The sequence below is a fragment of the Amphibalanus amphitrite genome, unplaced genomic scaffold (assembly GCF_019059575.1).
Source record: "Amphibalanus amphitrite isolate SeventyFive unplaced genomic scaffold, NRLGWU_Aamphi_draft 000117F_arrow, whole genome shotgun sequence".
In the NCBI taxonomy this organism is placed as follows: Eukaryota; Metazoa; Arthropoda; class Thecostraca; order Balanomorpha; family Balanidae; genus Amphibalanus; species Amphibalanus amphitrite.
The window spans coordinates 810,192-829,973 of NW_024881612.1; the positions used below are offsets into that span (position 1 = coordinate 810,192).

Consider the following 19,782-nt stretch of genomic DNA (forward strand, 5'->3'; position numbering starts at 1 on the left):
TGAGTTCGAAATGTGCTTATTTTTGTTTCTTGAGCTTTCTATTCAAACATCTCAATACCATTTCAAATAACTAACTATTCCATTGAATCCATATGACTATCAATGGATCATCGCAGTTCTGCAAACCCATGCAGGCATACCTGACTCGCACTAACACTCACCTGAAGTCAAACGGGTGCACGATCTCCATATCGGCGGTATCGGAGCTCGCCATCCAGATCAGCTGATAACCCCTCGAGTCTACCCCCACTGCTCAGTCTGCAGTCCACTCAGCCCAGCGGCACCGCTGCCCGCCCTTCCCGTCGTGCGCACGTGCTCCCGCGCCCACCGCCGGCACCGACTGACCGTCCGCAGCCTCCGACGGTGGCCGAGAGGCGCTGCCGCCGACCGCCAGTGGTGGTCGGGAGAGGCGGCCGCCGGTCAGCGGTCAGCGGTCAGCGGTCAGCGCTGGGACAAGTGGCACCCGTCTGCCGCCGGCCGCGCACCGTCACCCCTGGGGGCAGCGGCGGAGATCTGACCGATCTCAGTTCGACGGGACCGGACCGATCTCAGAGCGATGTGAACGGCCCGAAATGGACCGTCGCTGTCACCGTCAAGGGTCGTCGGTGACGTCACATTGACGTCCCCTGGGTTAGACAGGCCGCTCGAAACTGCAGCGATGATTTTCCTTATTCCCATCAAGACGTGCTCACATTTTGACAGTTCACTAAAATAACTTGGCGTCATTCGAGAGGCCAGTCTTTTGCCTTTCAAACATACCAGGCGCATTTGATGAATTCGCATACCGTTAAGCGCACAAACTAAAAATATCAAAGAAGTGACTTTTTCGGCGTTGCCCCGGACTGCGGGGAAAGCCGAAAATGGGAGAAATGATCTACGGGGAATGCCGACATTGATGTTTTGCCATTTCATCTCAAACTTTATCCAGAATTCATCAAAGCTGACACGCGTTTTAAGAGCTTGAGGACGCGGTGCACACTGGAAGTTATAATTGTGTGATATAATAAGAACATGCCAGGTAAATCATTCCTTATAGGTAACAGGCCGTTGTGTCGGTTGAAAGTGTAATTTGTGTGACTAAAAATACGCGTTGCTATTCTACAGCAGTAAAGTCCACGTAGCGTGCTTTTAACACGTGCGTAATCGCACGTTTTCGGCATTACCCCAGCCTGCCATACTTTCATTTGCAGGCCCATAACTTTTCAACGTGCTGTATAAATTTCAAATAGGCAGCACACTTATGCAAAGACATGCTAAAGATTACTTGACCGAATTGGCCAGACAAACGGTAGCATAATGAGTAAGAAATGCAGCTTCAAAGGCGCATGTAGTACAAGGGAAACGTACCTTGAAAACGCTCTTGGCGCCCTCACAGTCGAAGTATTCCGAATGACGACTCGTAACAAACATGCGATAATTGTAGTCACTTAAGCTTCAGAGCATCACTGACAGGTGGCATCCATGTCTTACGGTTTTCGAAATATCTCGAATTTCGGCTTTGCCCCAACTCCGGCATTGCCCCAACTTCCCCTACTCCAATCTTTTTTCAGCATGCTTATGGGCTTCCAGCGGACAAACTTGCAGTTTTACGTGGGCATAGGGCATCTTGCTATTAGAGTAGGTCTATTATCATATAACCAAGGCTGTGGAGTGTGGAATCAGAGTCGGTCTGAGTCGACAGTTCTGCCCGGAGTCGGAGTCGGAGTCGACAGTTCTGCCCGGAGTCGGAGTCAGAGTCGCCAGAATGTAACCAAATCCGACTCCGGAGTCGAATTTAACGCTGCATGGCTCAACGTCATACCCTACACCCGTTTGCTTGACGATATAGGTACTACCCTCGTTGACCTTTCGAAATCAGATTTTGTCAAAAAAGGCCATACTCCTGTTTTGGACGAGCACTTTCAGTGAAAGAAGCAGAAGACGGCAGATTCAACGGCCATGACGTTGTAGAACCTGCTTTTCATCCTGCATGTTATTTATAAAGCATATTTACAATTGAAGGCCTTGGAACTCACAACGGATCGTTTCAGGCATATCAAAAACAGCTCCAGCCTCCACTATGAAATTTATTGTCATGATATGGATTTAAGAGAAACGTCCGGAGTCGGAGCTTGACTCGGAGTCGATTTTTTATTGAGCCCGAGTCCGAGTTGGAGTCACCTGAAAATCCACCGACACCGTAGCCCTGCATATAACTATCCTATTTGATCTATTTGGTCTCTTGAGAAACTGCATTTATCGCCTGTCGGCTTGCTTTTGTGGACGTCGGTATGACACATCCTCTTATCGTTCTCGTCTCCATCGGCATTCAGTCATAATCAATATTGATGATATTCGATCGCGATCGCTGCTTTGGTTTGGTCTATTTTGATCATGCCATTTTTATTACTGTTACCTTATGAAGCTAACCTTCCAGAAGGGACTTAATGGGCGAGTAACTTCCACGTTTTTTCAACGTTTGATTTTCCCCTCTTCGTCGCCACCATGTTGTAAATATGCGACTGAGAATAGTATTTCTCGATCTATGTTCCATCCCATTTTATTGGCGCACTGCACCTCGCTTGCACACTGCACAACACTAACCCAATTTTACCAAAATTTAGACCGCTTAAGCTAAGCACGTGGGTTTGAGCGTATCGATCTAATGTGCACTCCGAGGTCTGCCAACATTGTAAACCTTTAAATGGCGTGCCACCTCGCTACATTGTGGACCCATGCTTTCTCTCCCGAGCGCTCGATTCTCAGCCTCTCTGCGATGACCGTGTTAGGGAGAGATGCCGCTCATAACTGTTTCTGGCCTCTGCCGGTCGCAGACTCACCCCGAGCTTATGTAACTGACCATAACCGTTCCACCGGCACGCCGAGTGGGCCGGCAGCTAGTACCGCGGCGCGTCCAGCCCCGTTACCAGATGATTTCATTAGTCGAATGTGCTGTGTCGGCGGCCGTAGCGCGCCGACCTGACCGAGGGGTCAGCGCCGGCCCCGGATGGGTACTGCACACGCCACAGTGCGGTCCCGCCGCCCCGGCCGCGCTGCACACCCAAACGTGCCCTCCAATCACACTAATAGCCCAATCACTCATCGGAAATCACTTGTAAAGAAGGGAAACATCGCATCAGCCACCGCCGACTGATCATTACGTGTCTTCATCGCCGGCAAACCGTTGAAGCGGCTGTACGAATCACGCTCTGATTGTATTTGAAAATGACGTGATGCAAACACATGCATATTCATGAATTACTTCACTTGAATCGCTTGTCTCACTTGTTACGGAGCGAGCGAAGCGAGCGTAGTCTTTCCTTAGATTAACGGAAATTTCTGAGTATGAGCGGCCGGCCGGCCGGCCGGCCGGCCGGCCGTGGTCACGCTTTTGCGAGGCTTATATCTCAGCAACCACTTGACCGATTTACATGCGGTAATTTTTGTAGGGTAGCTTCATTCCTGCTACCAAGTATTGGACTATTCTCGATGCGTGTGGGTGACCCCTTATGCACGTGCCACGTGCAAAACGAAGAGGTGTCACTTTTGCAATTGTTGCAATATCTCGGTAACTACTTGGCCGATTGCGCTGAAAGTTGGCATGTAGGTAGGCACCCACTATGCAATGCATATCCATGTGCCAGAGTTGGGGTGCTGCTGCACGTGCGCACGTGCAGGGGTCGATTCCAGATCTCGAGAACGGCTGGACCGATGGCGCTCAAATTTGGTACATGGTTAGGGACCGGTTAGTAGGGTGCCGTGCAAAAGTCAGTTGGGACCCATTTTGCACGTGCGCACGTGCAGGGTGCCGCCTCCAGATCTCGAGAACGGCTGGGCCGATTGTGCTCAAATTTGGCACATCGCTAGAGACCGGTTAGTAGGGTGCCGTGCACAACTCAGTTGGAGGTACCCCCTCGCAATTTCGCACGTGCAAGGCTCACCCTCTCGCTCGCTCCGTTAGTCGCCCCAAAAGGCGTTATACTGGTATTGTTATTCCCACTCGTATCCAGCCGTATGTTTTGACCAATCCGGCTGATCGTGACCCTAAAATTGTTGTATTTAAGTTTTTTTCTAGACTTATTGTATTTAAGACTTAAGTTTATTTTAAACAAACACATTTATAGTTAAGAAAGTGCAAGCTAGCAATTGGTAGATGCGTTTCTGTACGGCCACATAGGGAAACCAGGATGGGACACGTAAAGAGGCTCCCGAGACCAGTTCCAGGCCATGGCCAACGTTCAGGCCTCAAACCTACTTAAAGAGTTCAGACTGTACATAGGTACATATGTTACAGGCAAAGTGAAAACTCGGGCATTTTGCAAAATGCCTAGGCAGTTTGCAAAATGCCTGACCGGCCAGACATTTTGCAAAATGCCCAGGCAGTTTGCAAACTGCCTGACCCACCAGGCATTTTGCAAACTGCCTGAAATATTTTCCCAGGCATTTTGCGAAATGCCTGACATCAAACTCGCACTAGCGACGATGTATAGGTAAGCATCATTTGTAACTGCCGCTTACAAACGTTAATCGCTGTCAATGCGCACCAAGTGAGGGGACACTGCGTTCTCCGGGTAGCGCCGCCGAGTTCAGGTCACTGAGCCCCAGCGGCCGTCGGGTGCCGAGCACCGGGCGTGGTTTCGTGGGTAAACATGCGCTCGGTACAATGATTGTACTGTTTCTAATAGCTCTTGGTGGCTTTTTGAAAGTACTATGGGTGGATATTGATCAGAAAAGAATACTCTTCCAATTTACGAAAATTTGATTGTTACACGTTTAGGTACATTATCAATCGTCTCTGCCGGAACAGTTGCCCACTTTCCTTAGATTAACGGAAATTTCTGAGTATGAGCGGCCGGCCGGCCGTGGGGACGCTCTTCAAAAGCTAATATCTTAGGAACGGGACATCCGATTGACAAGCGGTCTTCTTTACTGAATGTCACTTGGACGTAAAAGTTCTGTGGTGTGATGGCCACCATGCGTTCTTGCCAACCACCGCACGTGGCGCGTGGTAAAGTTGGACATTTTTTAAGAACCCCCAAAATTGCAACCTCAATAACGGCACAACGGTTGGGCCGATTGAATTGAAACTCGGTACACAGTTAGGTCTCCATCAGATAATTCATCTGCATGTGTTAAGGTTGGGGTGCTGCTGCACGTGCGCACGTGCAGGGGTCGTTTCCAGATCTCGAGAACGGCTGGACCGATGGCGCTCAAATTTGGTACACGGTTAGGGACCAGTTAGTAGGGTGCCGTGCACAAGTCAGTTGGGACCCATTTTGCACGTGCGCACGTGCAGGGTGCCGCTTCCAGATCTCGAGAACGGCTGGGCCGATTGTGCTCAAATTTGGCACATCGCTAGAGACCGGTTAGTAGGGTGCCGTGCACAAGTCAGTTGGAGGTACCCCCTCGAAATTTCGCACGTGCAAGGCCCACGCTCTCGCTCGCTCCGTTAGTCGCCCCATAAGGCGTTATACTGGTACTAATTGCTTATATGCCTCCTTTGTCATATTATCAGAGAGCATCATCGGTTAAAACACTGAAATAAATTCATAAAATAAAGATATTTGCTGTATTAAGAGATTAGGTGCAGATTTGGTCAAATTAGGTGCACTCGCCGGATAGCCCGTCGGGAAAATGGCTAGTAGAGCTCTTCTTAGTCACTAACCGTCCCAACAAGCAGTTCTGGGCCAACAGCAGCTCAGAGGCGCTGCACCGTCGAGACGGTGAAGCACCCACTGGGCACTGGGGATTCTCGTTTGGGGCATGATGGGCTACAGCCTACAGAGGCCTATTTGAGCTTCACCAGGTGCCGCGGGGACAGACCATATGGCCGCTGATAACTTGTCAGCGAGGTGCTGGAGAACACTGACGCAACTACGATGCAATACATTTCGGGACACAAGTACAACATCCCGCAACAATTTCGTGACGCCCTGTATTCGTGACCGTGGAATGTGTCACATATGCCCACAACACATGTGAAATGTGTTGTGGGGTCAGTCACAGTGGAACGTTTATGATCAACGCCTGTAGTCAACAAAAACGGTGGAATATATGGAAACCCAGGCATTTTGCAAAATGCCTGGCGGGTCAGACATTTTGTAAAATGCCTAGGCAGTTTGCAAAATGCCTGGTGGGTCAGGCAGTTTGCAAACTGCCTGGGCATTTTGCAAAATGCCTGGCGGGTCAGGCATTTTGCAAACTGCCTAGGCATTTTGCAAAATGCCCGAGTTTTCACTTTGCCTGTAACACATGTTACACATATACAATATAGGCTAAGATCCATCGCAAGGTGTGTGCTGCCTAATTTTACACTATTAGGCACTCATGTATTTTGTACACATAGGTGTATGCGCTGAGAGATGTTCCTATGCCTGCTGGAAGGAGCGATTTTGTAGCATTCATGCAAACACATGCACTTATATCAATTCATGCAACCGCTGCATGGCTACATCATTTTAACTTTTAAGCACGTATGTGTAGCGGTCACGACTCAATATGCACACAGCCCAGGCAGCGCTATTGACATGTCACCTACACCATACATAGCTGACACGTTCAATACCCAGCTGATCGGTCGTGTACGCGTCCCGTGTCGATTTCCATTAGTGGATTGTAAGCCGACGCTCCGTGACAGAGGTGGCGCGCGGCGAGCACTGCTAGCAGCGTCACGGCACAGTCCCGAGCCCGTCGCCCCACCCCACCCCACCCGCGGCTGATAGAGCGGTAAATCGCACACGGCACCAGCTAACGCTGATCCGCGGCGACTTTTATTGAGTCAGCCGGTCAGAGGACAAAATCGGCCGGCGCCGGGTCAGGTGATTTACGGGCCAGTTGGTGAGCCGTTTGCCGTGTGCCGACTGGCGCAGTGCATGACCAAGCCGACCTGACGGCCCGTCCGGCGGTCAGGTGACAGTGGACAAAGGTGACAGTGGATACTGGTGACAGTGGACAGAGGCGACCGTGGATACAGGTGACAGGTGACGGTGGATACAGGTGACAGTGGACAGAGGCGACCGTGGATACAGGTGGCAGTGGATGCAGAAGTGACAGTGGACAGTGGCGACAATGGATACAGGTGACAGTGGACAGAGGCGACCGTGGATACAGGTGACAGTGGACAGAGGCGACAGTGGACAGTGGACGGTGGACCTAGGTGACAGAGAATAGAGGTGGCAGTGGACACTGGACAGAGGTGAAGGTGGACAGAAGTGACGGTGGACAGTGGCCACAACAGGTGACAGTGGATAGGGGTGGCAGCGGACGGTTTAAAGAGGTAAAAGTTTCCCAGTTGCCATTTTTACGCACTACCTATGGCCTGTTAACATTTTACGGACGAACAAATTAAATAGTTTTAGGTTGTGTTCCAGCATAGTTACTATTAACAATAAACACAATACGATGGTGACCTGATTTATTTTCTATCCACAACAGCTACTTCACGTCCATGATCCTGCAGTTGAGGGCCGATGTGAGCACGAGCACTGTCATCTGTCATGTGAGTGCCGGACGCCTGGTGATTCCTGTGGACCGCGAAACTAATTATGCGAATTAGCACTTATATGTTCGTTCAAATCATGACAAATTTGCAGCTGCAGTGTGAATTATTTCACTTCCGAGCTAGGTCACCCCATCTAAATGCTTTCACGAAAGCCATCGGGACTAAGGTGTTAAATAAGTAATTTGGTAGCGTATTAGCCGCCTTTATTAGGGGCTAAGCAATAATTGCTACTATTCTGAGACTGGTGGATTCTCCCAGCAAGATTTATGAAGATGTATTATAACAGCTTTTCGTCCGGGTTCAGCCCACCAAATGGCCTGTGCATTGGCCTAGATTGATAGATGGGTAAAACCAAAGAAAAACGGCGAACAGGATTCGATTGTCTTTGACTTTTATTTGGCCCCAGGGTCTTAACCCTCGCCGGCACAGGCCATTTTGCGTCCTTCGACGGCACAAGGGGGGGGGGGGGTACGACCCCCTCCCTCGCGTTTGGCCCCCGATCGAGCTAGAGCTTCGCGGAAAAAACGAGCGTGTTGCCCGTCACGAGAGGAAGCCGATGATATCCAATTTTAAGGTCCTAGGTCATCGGGTGACCTTCCAGGTCAGGTCAATGACCAGAAAATCGGGAAAATCGGGACCTGTTAGAAAGTCGTAAAGTGTGGCTGTCATGGGGTTTTCCGGGGTGCTGATCACGAATATCGTGTTATAGTTTTGACCAGAGATGATGTCTTTAAGCATTTAGACCAGGTCGGGTCAGGTCAGGTCAGGTCAGGTCAGGTCAGGTCAACCGGTAGGGGCCGTGACAGGTATTCGTAATACGTGTCAATCGCCTCTAACAGCTTCGTAACATGTTACGAAGGTACTGAAACTACTTCGTAAATGTTCAAATGGTTGCTAAATTCGAAATCAGCTCCAAAAACTAGCCTAGAAACATGTAAAACTCGAAAAAGTGAACCGAGGTCACCAAAGGTCAATGACCTGACTTGACCTTCAAGTGACCTTGACACTCACCCTAATGTATGGGAGCAACATCAAATCACATGTTTGAGCGTTTGAAACCACGAAAAGCTTGCAAACGCGCGGCTAATGCGAGCCGATATACGCCGAATCGCGTTTCCGGCCAAACATGGTCTCAGAAAAGAGGTCACAGGTCAAAGGTCATTTGGGTCAGGGTCATGAAATGTTCAGGGTAGGTGTAAAATTGATCAATGCGAGGGTACTGAAAGTTTCGTCGCGATCAGCCGCTTTTTACGCGAGTTATTCGTGAGAAACCTTAGGGGGGTTGCATCAACCCCCCTCCTGTGCCGGCGAGGGTTAACGGGGCACGACAATATATTCCCATACCTGCTACATTGCATGATTAAATCGAGACATCCAGGCATTTTAACCCGCGCCCGGCTGGGTGTCCTGGATTTCCACGCCCTGCTGGGGGGGGGGTGTTTGAACACCCCCCCCCCTTCTAACTCGGCTCCTGGGCCACGTAGCGATACGCGGAAGGCGGCGTTCGAAAGAGCGTCAAAAATAATGAGGAAATCACTTCGGTCAATTTTTTGGTCAGGTCAAAGGTCAGGTCACCAGAGGTCATTGAAGGCAAAATTTCGCCGATTTCCAGGTCGAATGTCGACAATTTCCAAGAAGCCAACGCATAACTCGGGAACCAATAGAGCTTCAGCGCCGCGGAAAAGCGTATTCGATAGCCCTATTAACGCCCTTTCTGGGTAATTATCTCAGATTTGACCTAACGTCAACGGTTTTGCCTGCAGGGGGCAAACTGCAAAAATAGCAGATTTTTTCGGAAACAATTTTACTGCAATAACTTTTGACCCAAGCCTTGTACGAGCTTACTTTTACCGGCATCGTGTTCCTCTCGTCAAGACGCATCGAATGAACTATAACTTGACCTTGAAAGGTCAACTTGAAAATTTGACCTCAGGTCAAGGTCATGACCTGACCGGAAAGGGTCATGTTGCACATCAGTCGATCCGTATCATCGAGCTGAACACATCTAAGGCGTTTTCATCGCTCTAGCATGCCTCTATCAAAGTTATTTGCGAAAAACTGTTAGATACCATTCGTGACCTAAGATGACCTCAGGGCATAAACAGAGGTCACGGACACCATTTTCATGTTCAGTGTGTCTAAACCACTTGTAATTCAGTGTTTGGGAGTGTTTATAATGTCTTTCGTCCAAAAGAGGCGCATTTCAATTTTCTCCCATTGACTTATAATGGGGAGGTCGCAAAATTGACCTGACCTTAGGTCATCGATATCAAAATTCTGAGATATACATTTTGTACATGCTATTGCTCTTAGCAATCGTTGAAAGTTTCAAAGCGATCAGTCACTCGGTGTAGCTATGACAGACATTGAAACTTTTTATGAGGTGAGGTCACTTCAAGTGACCTGGTGACCTGACCTTGAATGACCTTGGTCTGAAATTTTTACAAAATGTGTAGAATTGATGTATGATAAGCTGTACCAAAAACGGCGGCGCTCCGCGCCGCCGTTTTTGAGATATTCGCGAAAAACCACAAGGGGGGGTGTTCAAACACCCCCCCCCCCCAGCAGGGCGCGGGTTCTGGCACGTGCACTGTACCACACTTTTCAAAGTTTAATGCAGTGCTTTAATATTACCAGCCGTGTGGTTCAAGGGGTGTGGTTAAACGCGTTGAACCACACGGCTGCTGACGTCACTATCAATTATAGTTGTGAGCTTTTTGGCAGGTATGGAAAACACCTTCCAGCCCTAAGGCCGGGAATTCAATAAATGTCACCTCGCTTTTTTAGCGAAAAGCACCTCGGGCATAACGTCCCTCGGAGTTTTCGCTAAAAAAAAACTCGGTGACATTTATTGAATCATCCCGGCCCCGGGCAGGAGTATATTTTCCTGCCCGGGGCCGGGATGATTCAATAAATGTCACCGAGGTTTTTTAGCGAAAACTCCGAGGGCCGTCAGGCCCGAGGTGATTTTGCTAAAAAAGCGAGGTGACATTTATTGAATTCCCGGCCTTAGGGCTGGAAGGTGTTTCCCACACCTGTCAAAAAGCTCACAACAATATGAAAGTGACGTCAGCAGCCGTGTGGTTCAACGTGTTTAACCACACCCCTTGAACCACACGGCTGGTAATAAGCATTGCATTAAACCATTAAACTTTGAAAAGTGTGGTACAGTGCACGTGCCGTTTAAATGCCTGGATGTCTCGATTTAATCATGCAATGTAGCAGGTATGGGAATTATTTATGATAAACACTTTTCCAATCAACACGCATTCTTAATTTCTTGTACACCATACACTATTTTTACTAAGACATTTACGAGGGGGTACCCAAAAGTAACGGGAATCGTTCTCTGTAGGCCAAGCCAGTTGTAGCTCGGCGTTGCCCTGCTAGGGGCAAACCTGTCTGGCCCCTGGGACTTAGTCTGCACCGTGAGGTGACGAAATAAAGAGGCGCGGCCCCGTGGCGCACGTATTTATTGAAGCACTCCCGCCCGATCCGTCGTTTTTTTTATGCATAGCGGAACTGAGCAACAACGCGCATCTGTGAAATTTTGTTTCCTGCTGGGAAAGTCCGCGACTGAAACGGTTCCAATGCATGCTTCAAGTATATAGCATACAAATATGCTGCCGTGAGCAAGGTGCGGGTTTATGAATGATTTTCGCACTTCAAAAGTGGTCAAATGTTATCCCAAAAGCGCCCCAAAAAAGCTTGCCAAGTGAAGTCAAATGTCAAGACAATGCTGATTTGTATTTTCGATGCAAAGGGAAGTGTGCAAAAGGAAATTGTTCCTCCCTGGTCAAACTGCCAATCAGACGTTTTACTTGGACGTTCTGCGGCGTGTGTGAAACACGGTGAGACGAAAACTCCCCGACAGGTGGCGAAGCGGGGAGTGGTGATTTCATCGCGACAGTGTGCCAGCGCACACCGCCTTGAGTGTCAGGCAATTTTGGACAAAAAATGCATGACCCCACGGATCCACCCTCCCTATTCACCGGATTTGGCACCCTGTGACCTTTTCCTGGTCCCCAGAATGAAAAAGACCTCAAGGGAAACCATTTCGACGACTTTGATAAGGTAAAAGCAAAAACGACGATGGCTCTGCGTCTGCATAGGTGCAAAACGCGTCTGCATAGGTGCATTGTCTCGCAGGGAGAGTACTTTAAGAATGACATGAGTGACCATGTGTAGGGATCAGTGAATAAACAGATATGAAACAATTCCCGTTTCTTTTGGGTACCCCCTCGTAAAGTTCAAATATGCATCGACGGTTACAAATCGCGTAAACTTATTCACATTGCATAGTGAGATACAACAGCCGAAACGTGTCCCAAATATAAATAAGAACATGGCAAATTGATGCTTCCTATTGGTTGTCACATACCGTAGAAATCGTTTCACGATGGGTCATTTGTGGGAAGTATAATGGCTCCGGGAAGTGTGTGCAGTACCCGTCACTGACAGGTGCGATATCTTCTCGTGGCCGCTGGGTGTTGATCGCGCCAATTAGGCCGGTGACAATTGTGGCGCGGCTCTAAAAGGTGCCGCGCCGTAACCGCGTCACCGCTGCACGGCTCTGTATAGTCGACTACAGAATGATGTTCCACTTTTCACAGGCAATTATTTGCCTGGATTGGTAGGCTGTGCCGCATCACACGGGCTGAGTTCACAAATTATAGCTTTGTTCCAATGCTCACAATCGACACGCTTAATTGCGTGATAAACGGCACAACTTAGCGCTCCGGTCAACTGATAGCTTCTGAGGAGTGGAACATCATTCTGTAGTCGACTATATATACATACGGCCGCTGGCCGGCTGTTTGACAGTGTCCGCGCTGCGCCTCAATGGCTAATCGAGACAATTGTCTGTCAGTCGACTCGGGTCACAACGCGAACTGCAGCCATAAAGAGTAGATAGCCGGGAATGGTGAGCAGAATGCTCCGCAGTGGGTAGGACACATTCGATGCGGGCTCCCCATGGGTAATGTCAGGTGGCCAAATATGTACTGGTCACTGGACCCTGCCACACGATCGGACCTCTACGATTCACTCACCTCACGCACTGCTTCGATATAATCAGCACGGTTTTCATTCCTTAGATCCCGTCAGTTCCGTTCAGATAGCAGTTCTTCGTCGCAGGGCTACAACTCAGTCCTCAGTTCTCTCTTTGTCTGTGTGTCGTGCGTGGTAGGTACGGCCATGTTCTTTCGGGCTCTGGAAAAACCGCCCCCTCCCTCGCCAATAGACTTGCATGCCAATGCATGACGCGTTTAAGTGGCTGCCGATCTCGGCCATTCACGAGTTTGTTACCGTAGAAATTCACGAGCCGACCTTAGCTGGCTGCCGACTGCGTGCATTGCGCCACGCACGCGGAGTCCGCGAGCCGCAATCTCGTGACGCCCGACCGCCGGCACCATACGGGTGAAAATAGCCGGTGCGGCGGCGCTCGATCGACCTTACCGACTCTATGCCCGGCCCAGTCATGTCCAGTGTGTCCATCGAGGCGTTTAATTCATATTTAAACCATGCTGAACAGACGACAGCCAGCAGTGACCAGTGTCACTCAGTTCAGTGCTGTGGCAGCACATATCCCTCCGTCGTGTTTAATTCGCTGAGTTTAACAGCGGCCACCACCATGGCACTGGCCAGGGTCGTCCTCCTGGTGACTGCTGTGGCAGCGTTCGCCTGCAGCCCGTGCTGCTCCAGTGGCGGGTCCCGTACCGAGTCGGTCTCCGTCTCCAGCCAGTCCGGCAGCTCGGCACGTGAGTGGTCCCTCACTGAGGGATCGGTCAGCTCCAGCCGCCAAGAGGTGCTCAGCCGGCAGCAGAGGTCAGCCGGGACCTACGACCTGGAGGCAGCGGCCACCGGCTACAACGACAAGTACCACGACAAGTACGGCGGCAAGTACTACTACGACAACGGCCACGGGGCCAGCCACTACGGCAAAAAGGGCTACAAGGGTGGCAAGTACTACGACTCCGGCCACGGCCACCACGGCAATAAGTACGGCGCTCACGGCAGCGGCAACAAGAAGGGTTACTACGGCGATCACGGCAACAGCCACCACGGCTACAAGGGCGGTAGCAAGTACTACGGCGATAAACACGACAAGTACCACGGCAACAAGGGCCACAAGTACGGCAACAAGGGCTACTACGACAAGGGACACAAAAACAACGGCTACAAAAACATTTATCATAAGGAAGAATATCACGCCAAAAAGAAGTTCTACGACAACTATCACGACGACGGCTACCATAACAAGTACAGCGACCATCACGGTTATTACGGAGGCAGCGACGGCAAGAAATACCACGGCGGACACTACAAGAAGGGTCACTACGACCAGAAGAAGGGCCACGACGGCTACTACAAGAACGGCCACGACTACGACAAGTACGGCGGCAGCAAGGGCAAGTACGGCCATGACCACCACAACGCGTACAAGGGCAACCACGGCAAGTACCACAGCGACAAGTACAAGAAGGGCGACCACCACGGCAGTAAATACGGCGGTGGTTATGGAGACGGGTATGGTGGGGGACACGGGGGGTACGGTGGGGGGCATGGGGGTGGATACGGTGGGGGACACGGGGGTGGGTACCACTGAGCGGCAGTATTAAACAAAACAGCCTTTGCTCCGACGCTTGATGCGGCAGGCAGCCGAGCAGAAGTCATTTCTACATGTCCTGTCGGAAATGTTGTAGAAAAGCAAAGTTGTGTTTTCGTGTGTGCACGTTACGTCACTGTTAGACGCGTGAAGGAAGTTTCATTTTTTACAATTTTGCACATTGTCTAACGTGTTGTCCTTGTGACTTGTGTAATTCATAACGCGTGTGTATGGATGTTTCAAACGGAAAAATGACTGCCGAGCCCATGTGATGAGCTCGACGACCACAACCGGTAAATGCTGAAATATAACTATACAAAAGCGACATCAAATGCTATTTTTAACTTCGTAAGACTTCGGCCTTGACCTATGACCATTGCCATTGCACCCTTGCACAGATGTCACAGAGCGAACGGAGCCAGGTCACGGATGTCCACCGATGACCACCCTAGCATTGTCCGGTGACCTATATGTAGACGGGGCACGGAACGACCGCGGCATCACACCTCTAGAAACGCGCCGCCGTGGCTGGCAGCTGACAAGACCGAAAGTTAGTGCACACCGAGCCCCTATCGTACACATCGTATCTGACCTGCAAGCGCGTCCGTCGGCTCGATCGGTGCCGCTCTGTGAGCAATCCATACCGCCTCCGGCGGCGGCAATGTCTCTGTCGTCTGACTGTCTGCCGCCGCTGCGGTCCCCATTCGTCACCGTGACGACAGGATCGAACGCCGCCGCCGCAGGCCGCCGCTCGGCCGACGCCGACATGCCCGGGCCCGTTTGTCGTCGGCCGAGGGGCGCGCGACCCCGTGCCTCTGTGATGCTATCTTGCACCGAATGTCTGGTAATGGCAGCGTTTAGCCGACTGGAGCGGCGCGCTGGTGCGAGACATGGTGTCTCGGCTCGATCCCGATCACAGCGAGCCGTGTTTAGCCGGCAAGGACCTCGAGAGGGTCACAGTACTTACCTGCAGAGAAACACAACGGGTGTTTGAAACACAATGGGCTTGCGAATAGCAAGAATGCGTTTTTTTTTAAGTTATTGCCATTTTCAAATTTCGCTTGTTTTTTTTTTTTTAAGCAGTATATACCTAGGTATATGCTTTCATCGTGTTCTATCCATGTGTATTGTGCTCTCCGAAAAACTACATTAAACGTTTCATTCCAGCTGGTTGTTTAATGCCACCAATTCGTGAATGCTCCGCAGCATTAACCCGCGCCCGGCTGGGGGTCCTGGATTTCCACGCCCTGCTGGGGGGGGGGGGGGTGTTTGAACACCCCCCCCCCCCCTTGTAACTCGGCTCCTGGGCCACGTAGCGATACGCGGAAGGCGGCGCTCGAAAGAGCGTAAAAAAATAATGACGAAATCACTTCGGTCAATTTTTGGTCAGGTCAAAGGTGAGGTCACCAGAGGGCAGAGGTCATTGAAGGCAAAATTTCGCCGATTTCCAGGTCGAATGTCGAAAATTTCCAAGAAGCCAACGCATAACTCGGGAACCAATAGAGCTACAGCGCCGCAGAAAAGTACATTCGATAGCCCTATTAACGCCCTTTCTGAGTAATTATCTCAGATTTGACCTAACGTCAACGGTTTTGCCTGCAGGGGGCAAAAAATGCAAAAATAGCCGATTTCTTCGGAAACAGTTTTCTGCAATAACTTTTGACCCAAGCCTTGTACGAGCTTACTATCACCGGCATCGTGTTCCTCTCGTCAAGACGCATCGAATGAACTATAACTTGACCTTGAAAGGTCAACTTGAAAATGTGACCCCTCAGGTCAAGGTCATGACCTGACCGGAAAGGGTCATGTTGCATATCAGTCGATCCGTATCGTCGAGCTGTACACATCTAAGGCGTTTTCATCGCCCTAGCATGCCTCTATCAAAAGTTATTTGCGAAAAACTGTTAGATACCATTCGTGACCTAAGATGACCTCAGGGCACAAACAAGGGTCACGGACACCATTTTCATGTTCAGTGTGTTTAAACCACTTGTAATTCGGTGTCTGGGAGTGTTTATAATGTCTTTCGTCCAAAAGAGGCGCATTTCAATTTTCTCCAAATGACTTATAATGGGAAGGTCGCAAAATTGACCTGACCTTAGGTCACCGATATCAAAATTCTGAGATACACATTTTGTACATGCTATTGTTCGTAGCAATCGCTGAAAGTTTCAAAGCGATCGGTCACTCGGTGTAGCTATGACAGACATTGAAACTTTTTATGAGGCGAGGTCACTTCAAGTGACCTGGTGACCTGATCTTGAATGACCTTGGTCTGAAATTTTCACAACATGTGTAGAATTGATGTATGATAAGGTGTACCAAAAACGGCGGCGCTCCGCGCCACCGTTTTTGAGATATTCGCGAAAACCCACAAGGTGGTGTTCAAACACCCCCCAGCAGGGCGCGGGTTAACCCTCGCCCATGTAGGGGGGTTGCAACCCCCCCCCCCTGAGGTTTTTCTTAGCTACACGCCGAACCGTTTCAGGTAGCCTGCTCAAATTTTCAGTACCCTATGGGGCATCCTTTGCGCAACTTTTGGTATTTTTTGTCAAGGTCATGTCAGGTCACGGAGTTATGACGTCATAAAGGCCTCCGGCCAGATTTACGCTAAATTGGAGATTGCTTCACATTGGTATAAATGCCGACTGACCTGACACACTGATGGATTGTTTTAGAATCATAACTGGCTGATTTGACATTGGCACAATGTCCGTTGACATTTTGAAGGTCACTAAAGGTCAAGGTAAGGTCAGTGACCTCGGTTGACCTGTAATGACTTCTTGCACTTGTATGCCTTTTCGGGGTATTTTGATGCCCTGAATTCGAATTTGCTATCCATTTCAGGCATCGCCGGTTGTTTCTTGTAGTTCATTTTGGGTCAGGGTCAGGTCAGTGACGTCACACGCCTGACGTGACCCAATGCACAAATGACCTTGCAAACTTCCGATGCTCCCAAAGCATCATTTTTAGAGTTATGACATCGAAATACGCACCAAACGATAGAGAATTGATCAATGATCACGATAGAGAAGGTTTCAAGTCGATATCTCTTACCGTTTTGCCGCAATCGGCGCGGGAATCTGAAAAAGTTAGATTTTTCCGAAAATTTGACCTTTGACCGGTCATAAGTAGGTCAAACGTTGACCTAGGACCAAAAAATATACCACCAATCGTGAGATCTCGTTGAGAGCAATCCGCTGGTCTTTTCCGCTAAGCTCTACGACGCTCCGTTTTCAAACGCCAGGGGGGTCGCACCCCCCCCCCCCCTGCATGGGCGAAGGTGGCAAAACACCGTTTAGGGGCGAGGGTTAAGACAGCGTGCTTGTCAAGGGTGGACTGGCCCCTTAGATATGTACAAAACTACATTAAACGTTTCATTCCAGCTGGTTGTTCAATGCCACTAATTCGTGAATGCTCCCCAGCATTCGGAGACAGCGTGCTTGTGAAGGGTGGACTGGCCCCTTAGATATGTACAAGGAGACATACACTATCATTAACGAGTGCACGAGTTATGCCACCGCAACGTGTCATTAAAACAAATTATGACAAAATGCTCCTAACGTATGACATTCTTCATAATTGTATAACTGAACATCATTACTATGTTCTGCAATTTTACTGCCTCGGCTATTTGCCTGAGTAAGTAGGTAATTGAATATTGTCCTCTACTTCGGAACTTTGGTCAAGCCCTGTAATTTCTAACATTCGTGTATGAATGCAGAACTGGTCCGGACACAGTTTAATGCATTCTCCTTCACCAGTAATTTAAGACATTCAGCTCTGCCCCTTTAAGCGTCGGTGCTCTATATTCATTAGAGATGCAATTAAAATGTCTCCGGCCTGTGCGGCGATCATCCCCATGTGCGATCATCCCCGAGGAGCGACCGCCCAGTAATTTGACTTTGCCCGTCCGGCTAAAAATCCCAAGCCATCGCTAGTGCTACAGACATTAACTCATGCTGACACGTCAGACCCTCATTTGCATATAAACAGTCTGTTTCGTCAGTGACCTGGCCGTCTCACACAGACCTGTGCCTGACCACATTGTCTGTGTTGTACCTACAAGCAACGTATCAAATCACCATTGCCCGATTATATGCCATCTTAAATTGTGACAGTGATAATGTGACATACCTACCTACTAGCTTGGCAATTCCTGCCTGACAAAGGAGGCGCGGGCGCCCCGCCCGCGCCACCTCGGGTGTTTTGGTGCGATAGCTCAAAATGCCCTATCAATCAAAGGTGTCTTTTTTGCTGATGGCCTCTGGAAAGGTCATCCGAGGTCATTTGAGGCTACAAACAGATTTTTGTCAATAACTATCGATTGGAAAGAGATAGGACGCTGGGGATGGTCTCATTGTGTTTGTCTTGTTGAGACGCATCGACTGATATGCAGCATGACCTTTTACGGTCAGGTCATGACCTTAACCTGAGGTCAAATTTTCAAGTTGACCTTTCAAGGTCAAATTATAGTTCATTCGATGCGTCTCGGCGAGAGAAACACGATTCTGGCAATAGAAATGTCGTGGCTTTTTTTTAATCAAAAGTTATTGGCGAAAAACACTTTTCGTAAAAACAGCTATTTTTGGAGTTTTTGCCCTCTGGAGGCTAAACCGTTGACATGAGGTCAATTATGATGGCGACCTTATCAAAAGAAGAGTTCAAAAGCTGTCGATTGCTTTTCCATGCGTTTTTCTAGCTATCATAGTTCCTGAGATAAATGCATGTTTTCTGAAAAATATAATGACATTTAGCAAATTTTAATCTTTGATGACCTCCAGTGACCCCAATATTGCTCTAAGATGAAAAATTACGCAATACTTTCAAACGTACGCATTGAGAGCTATCGACTACTTTTTACCGCGTCTTTGTAGCCCTCTTAGTTTTTGAGTTTGAGGTGGGTGGTAATATATGCCCCCCCCCCCCCCACTAGGGCGAAGTTGGCTGAGACCGCCACTGGGGCGCGGGTTAAAGGGACCCTCCCACCTTCAAAAGAGTTAATGAATTGGCATGAAAGTGATGTCGCTCGGTTCAGAAAAAGCGAAAACGAATATCTACCAAATTTAACCGAAAAATATTCACCGGTTTTCAAGATATTAGACTTTAATTTTTGTTTACTTTTTTGTTCGCTTACTTTTTTACTTTTGTTTACTATACCACCGCGTCCTAGCAAACGTCTAAGTAAAAGATTCAAAATCTTTACGTTTCCGTTTGAAATACGTAAAATGTAAAGGCAGTTTTCATCTGGAATACCTAGAATAAACCGTAGTTTGAGTGGAATAAGGTCGCATGACCATGTAAGAGAAAACGAGTGAGCATTTTGACGTCCTTGCTCGGCATTGATAGCGTCCTCCTGAGCCGAAATTGGCGCCCTCCTGAGCCAAAATTGGCGCCCTCACCAATGCTAGCCCCCTCTGAAATTTTTCCCTGGCTCCCTGCAGCTCCCTCTCCTGCTCCTGACGGCTCCACTGTCACCACCACCACCAGCATTCGTAAATTTTGCAATGGCGGCCGCCCTTGATTTATCGTCACCATCATCTGTTATATTTTGACATGCAGGGATTAAGTTTGTATATTCATGAATTATTTTAATGATAGGCTACGGCGAAGTGAAAGCATTTAATGCTGAAATATTGTGGCAGAGCTCGACAGCAGGCAGCTCCCTGGGTACGTTCAATCGCGCCCGTGTCTA

The 19,782-nt window shown here is 49.2% G+C and overlaps 2 protein-coding genes across 2 annotated transcripts in view; one reads left to right on the top strand and one right to left on the bottom strand.

The window, feature by feature from the left end:
* LOC122381293 (protein trachealess-like) overlaps nt 1–362 on the bottom strand; it is a 45,040-nt gene extending 44,678 nt beyond the window's left edge. Inside the window, exon 1 of the mRNA XM_043365294.1 lies at nt 162–362. Within this exon, the coding sequence (XP_043221229.1) occupies nt 162–214 (53 nt within the window). The 5' untranslated portion in view covers nt 215–362. The remainder of the gene's footprint in view (nt 1–161) is intronic.
* A 12,750-nt stretch (nt 363–13,112) lies between these two features.
* LOC122381281 (hornerin-like) lies at nt 13,113–19,550 on the top strand. The gene is made up of 2 exons (XM_043365271.1): nt 13,113–14,008; nt 19,532–19,550. The coding sequence occupies exons 1-2, from the start codon at nt 13,113–13,115 to the stop codon at nt 19,548–19,550; spliced, it is 915 nt and encodes a 304-aa protein (XP_043221206.1).
* The last annotated feature ends 232 nt before the right edge of the window (nt 19,551–19,782 follow it).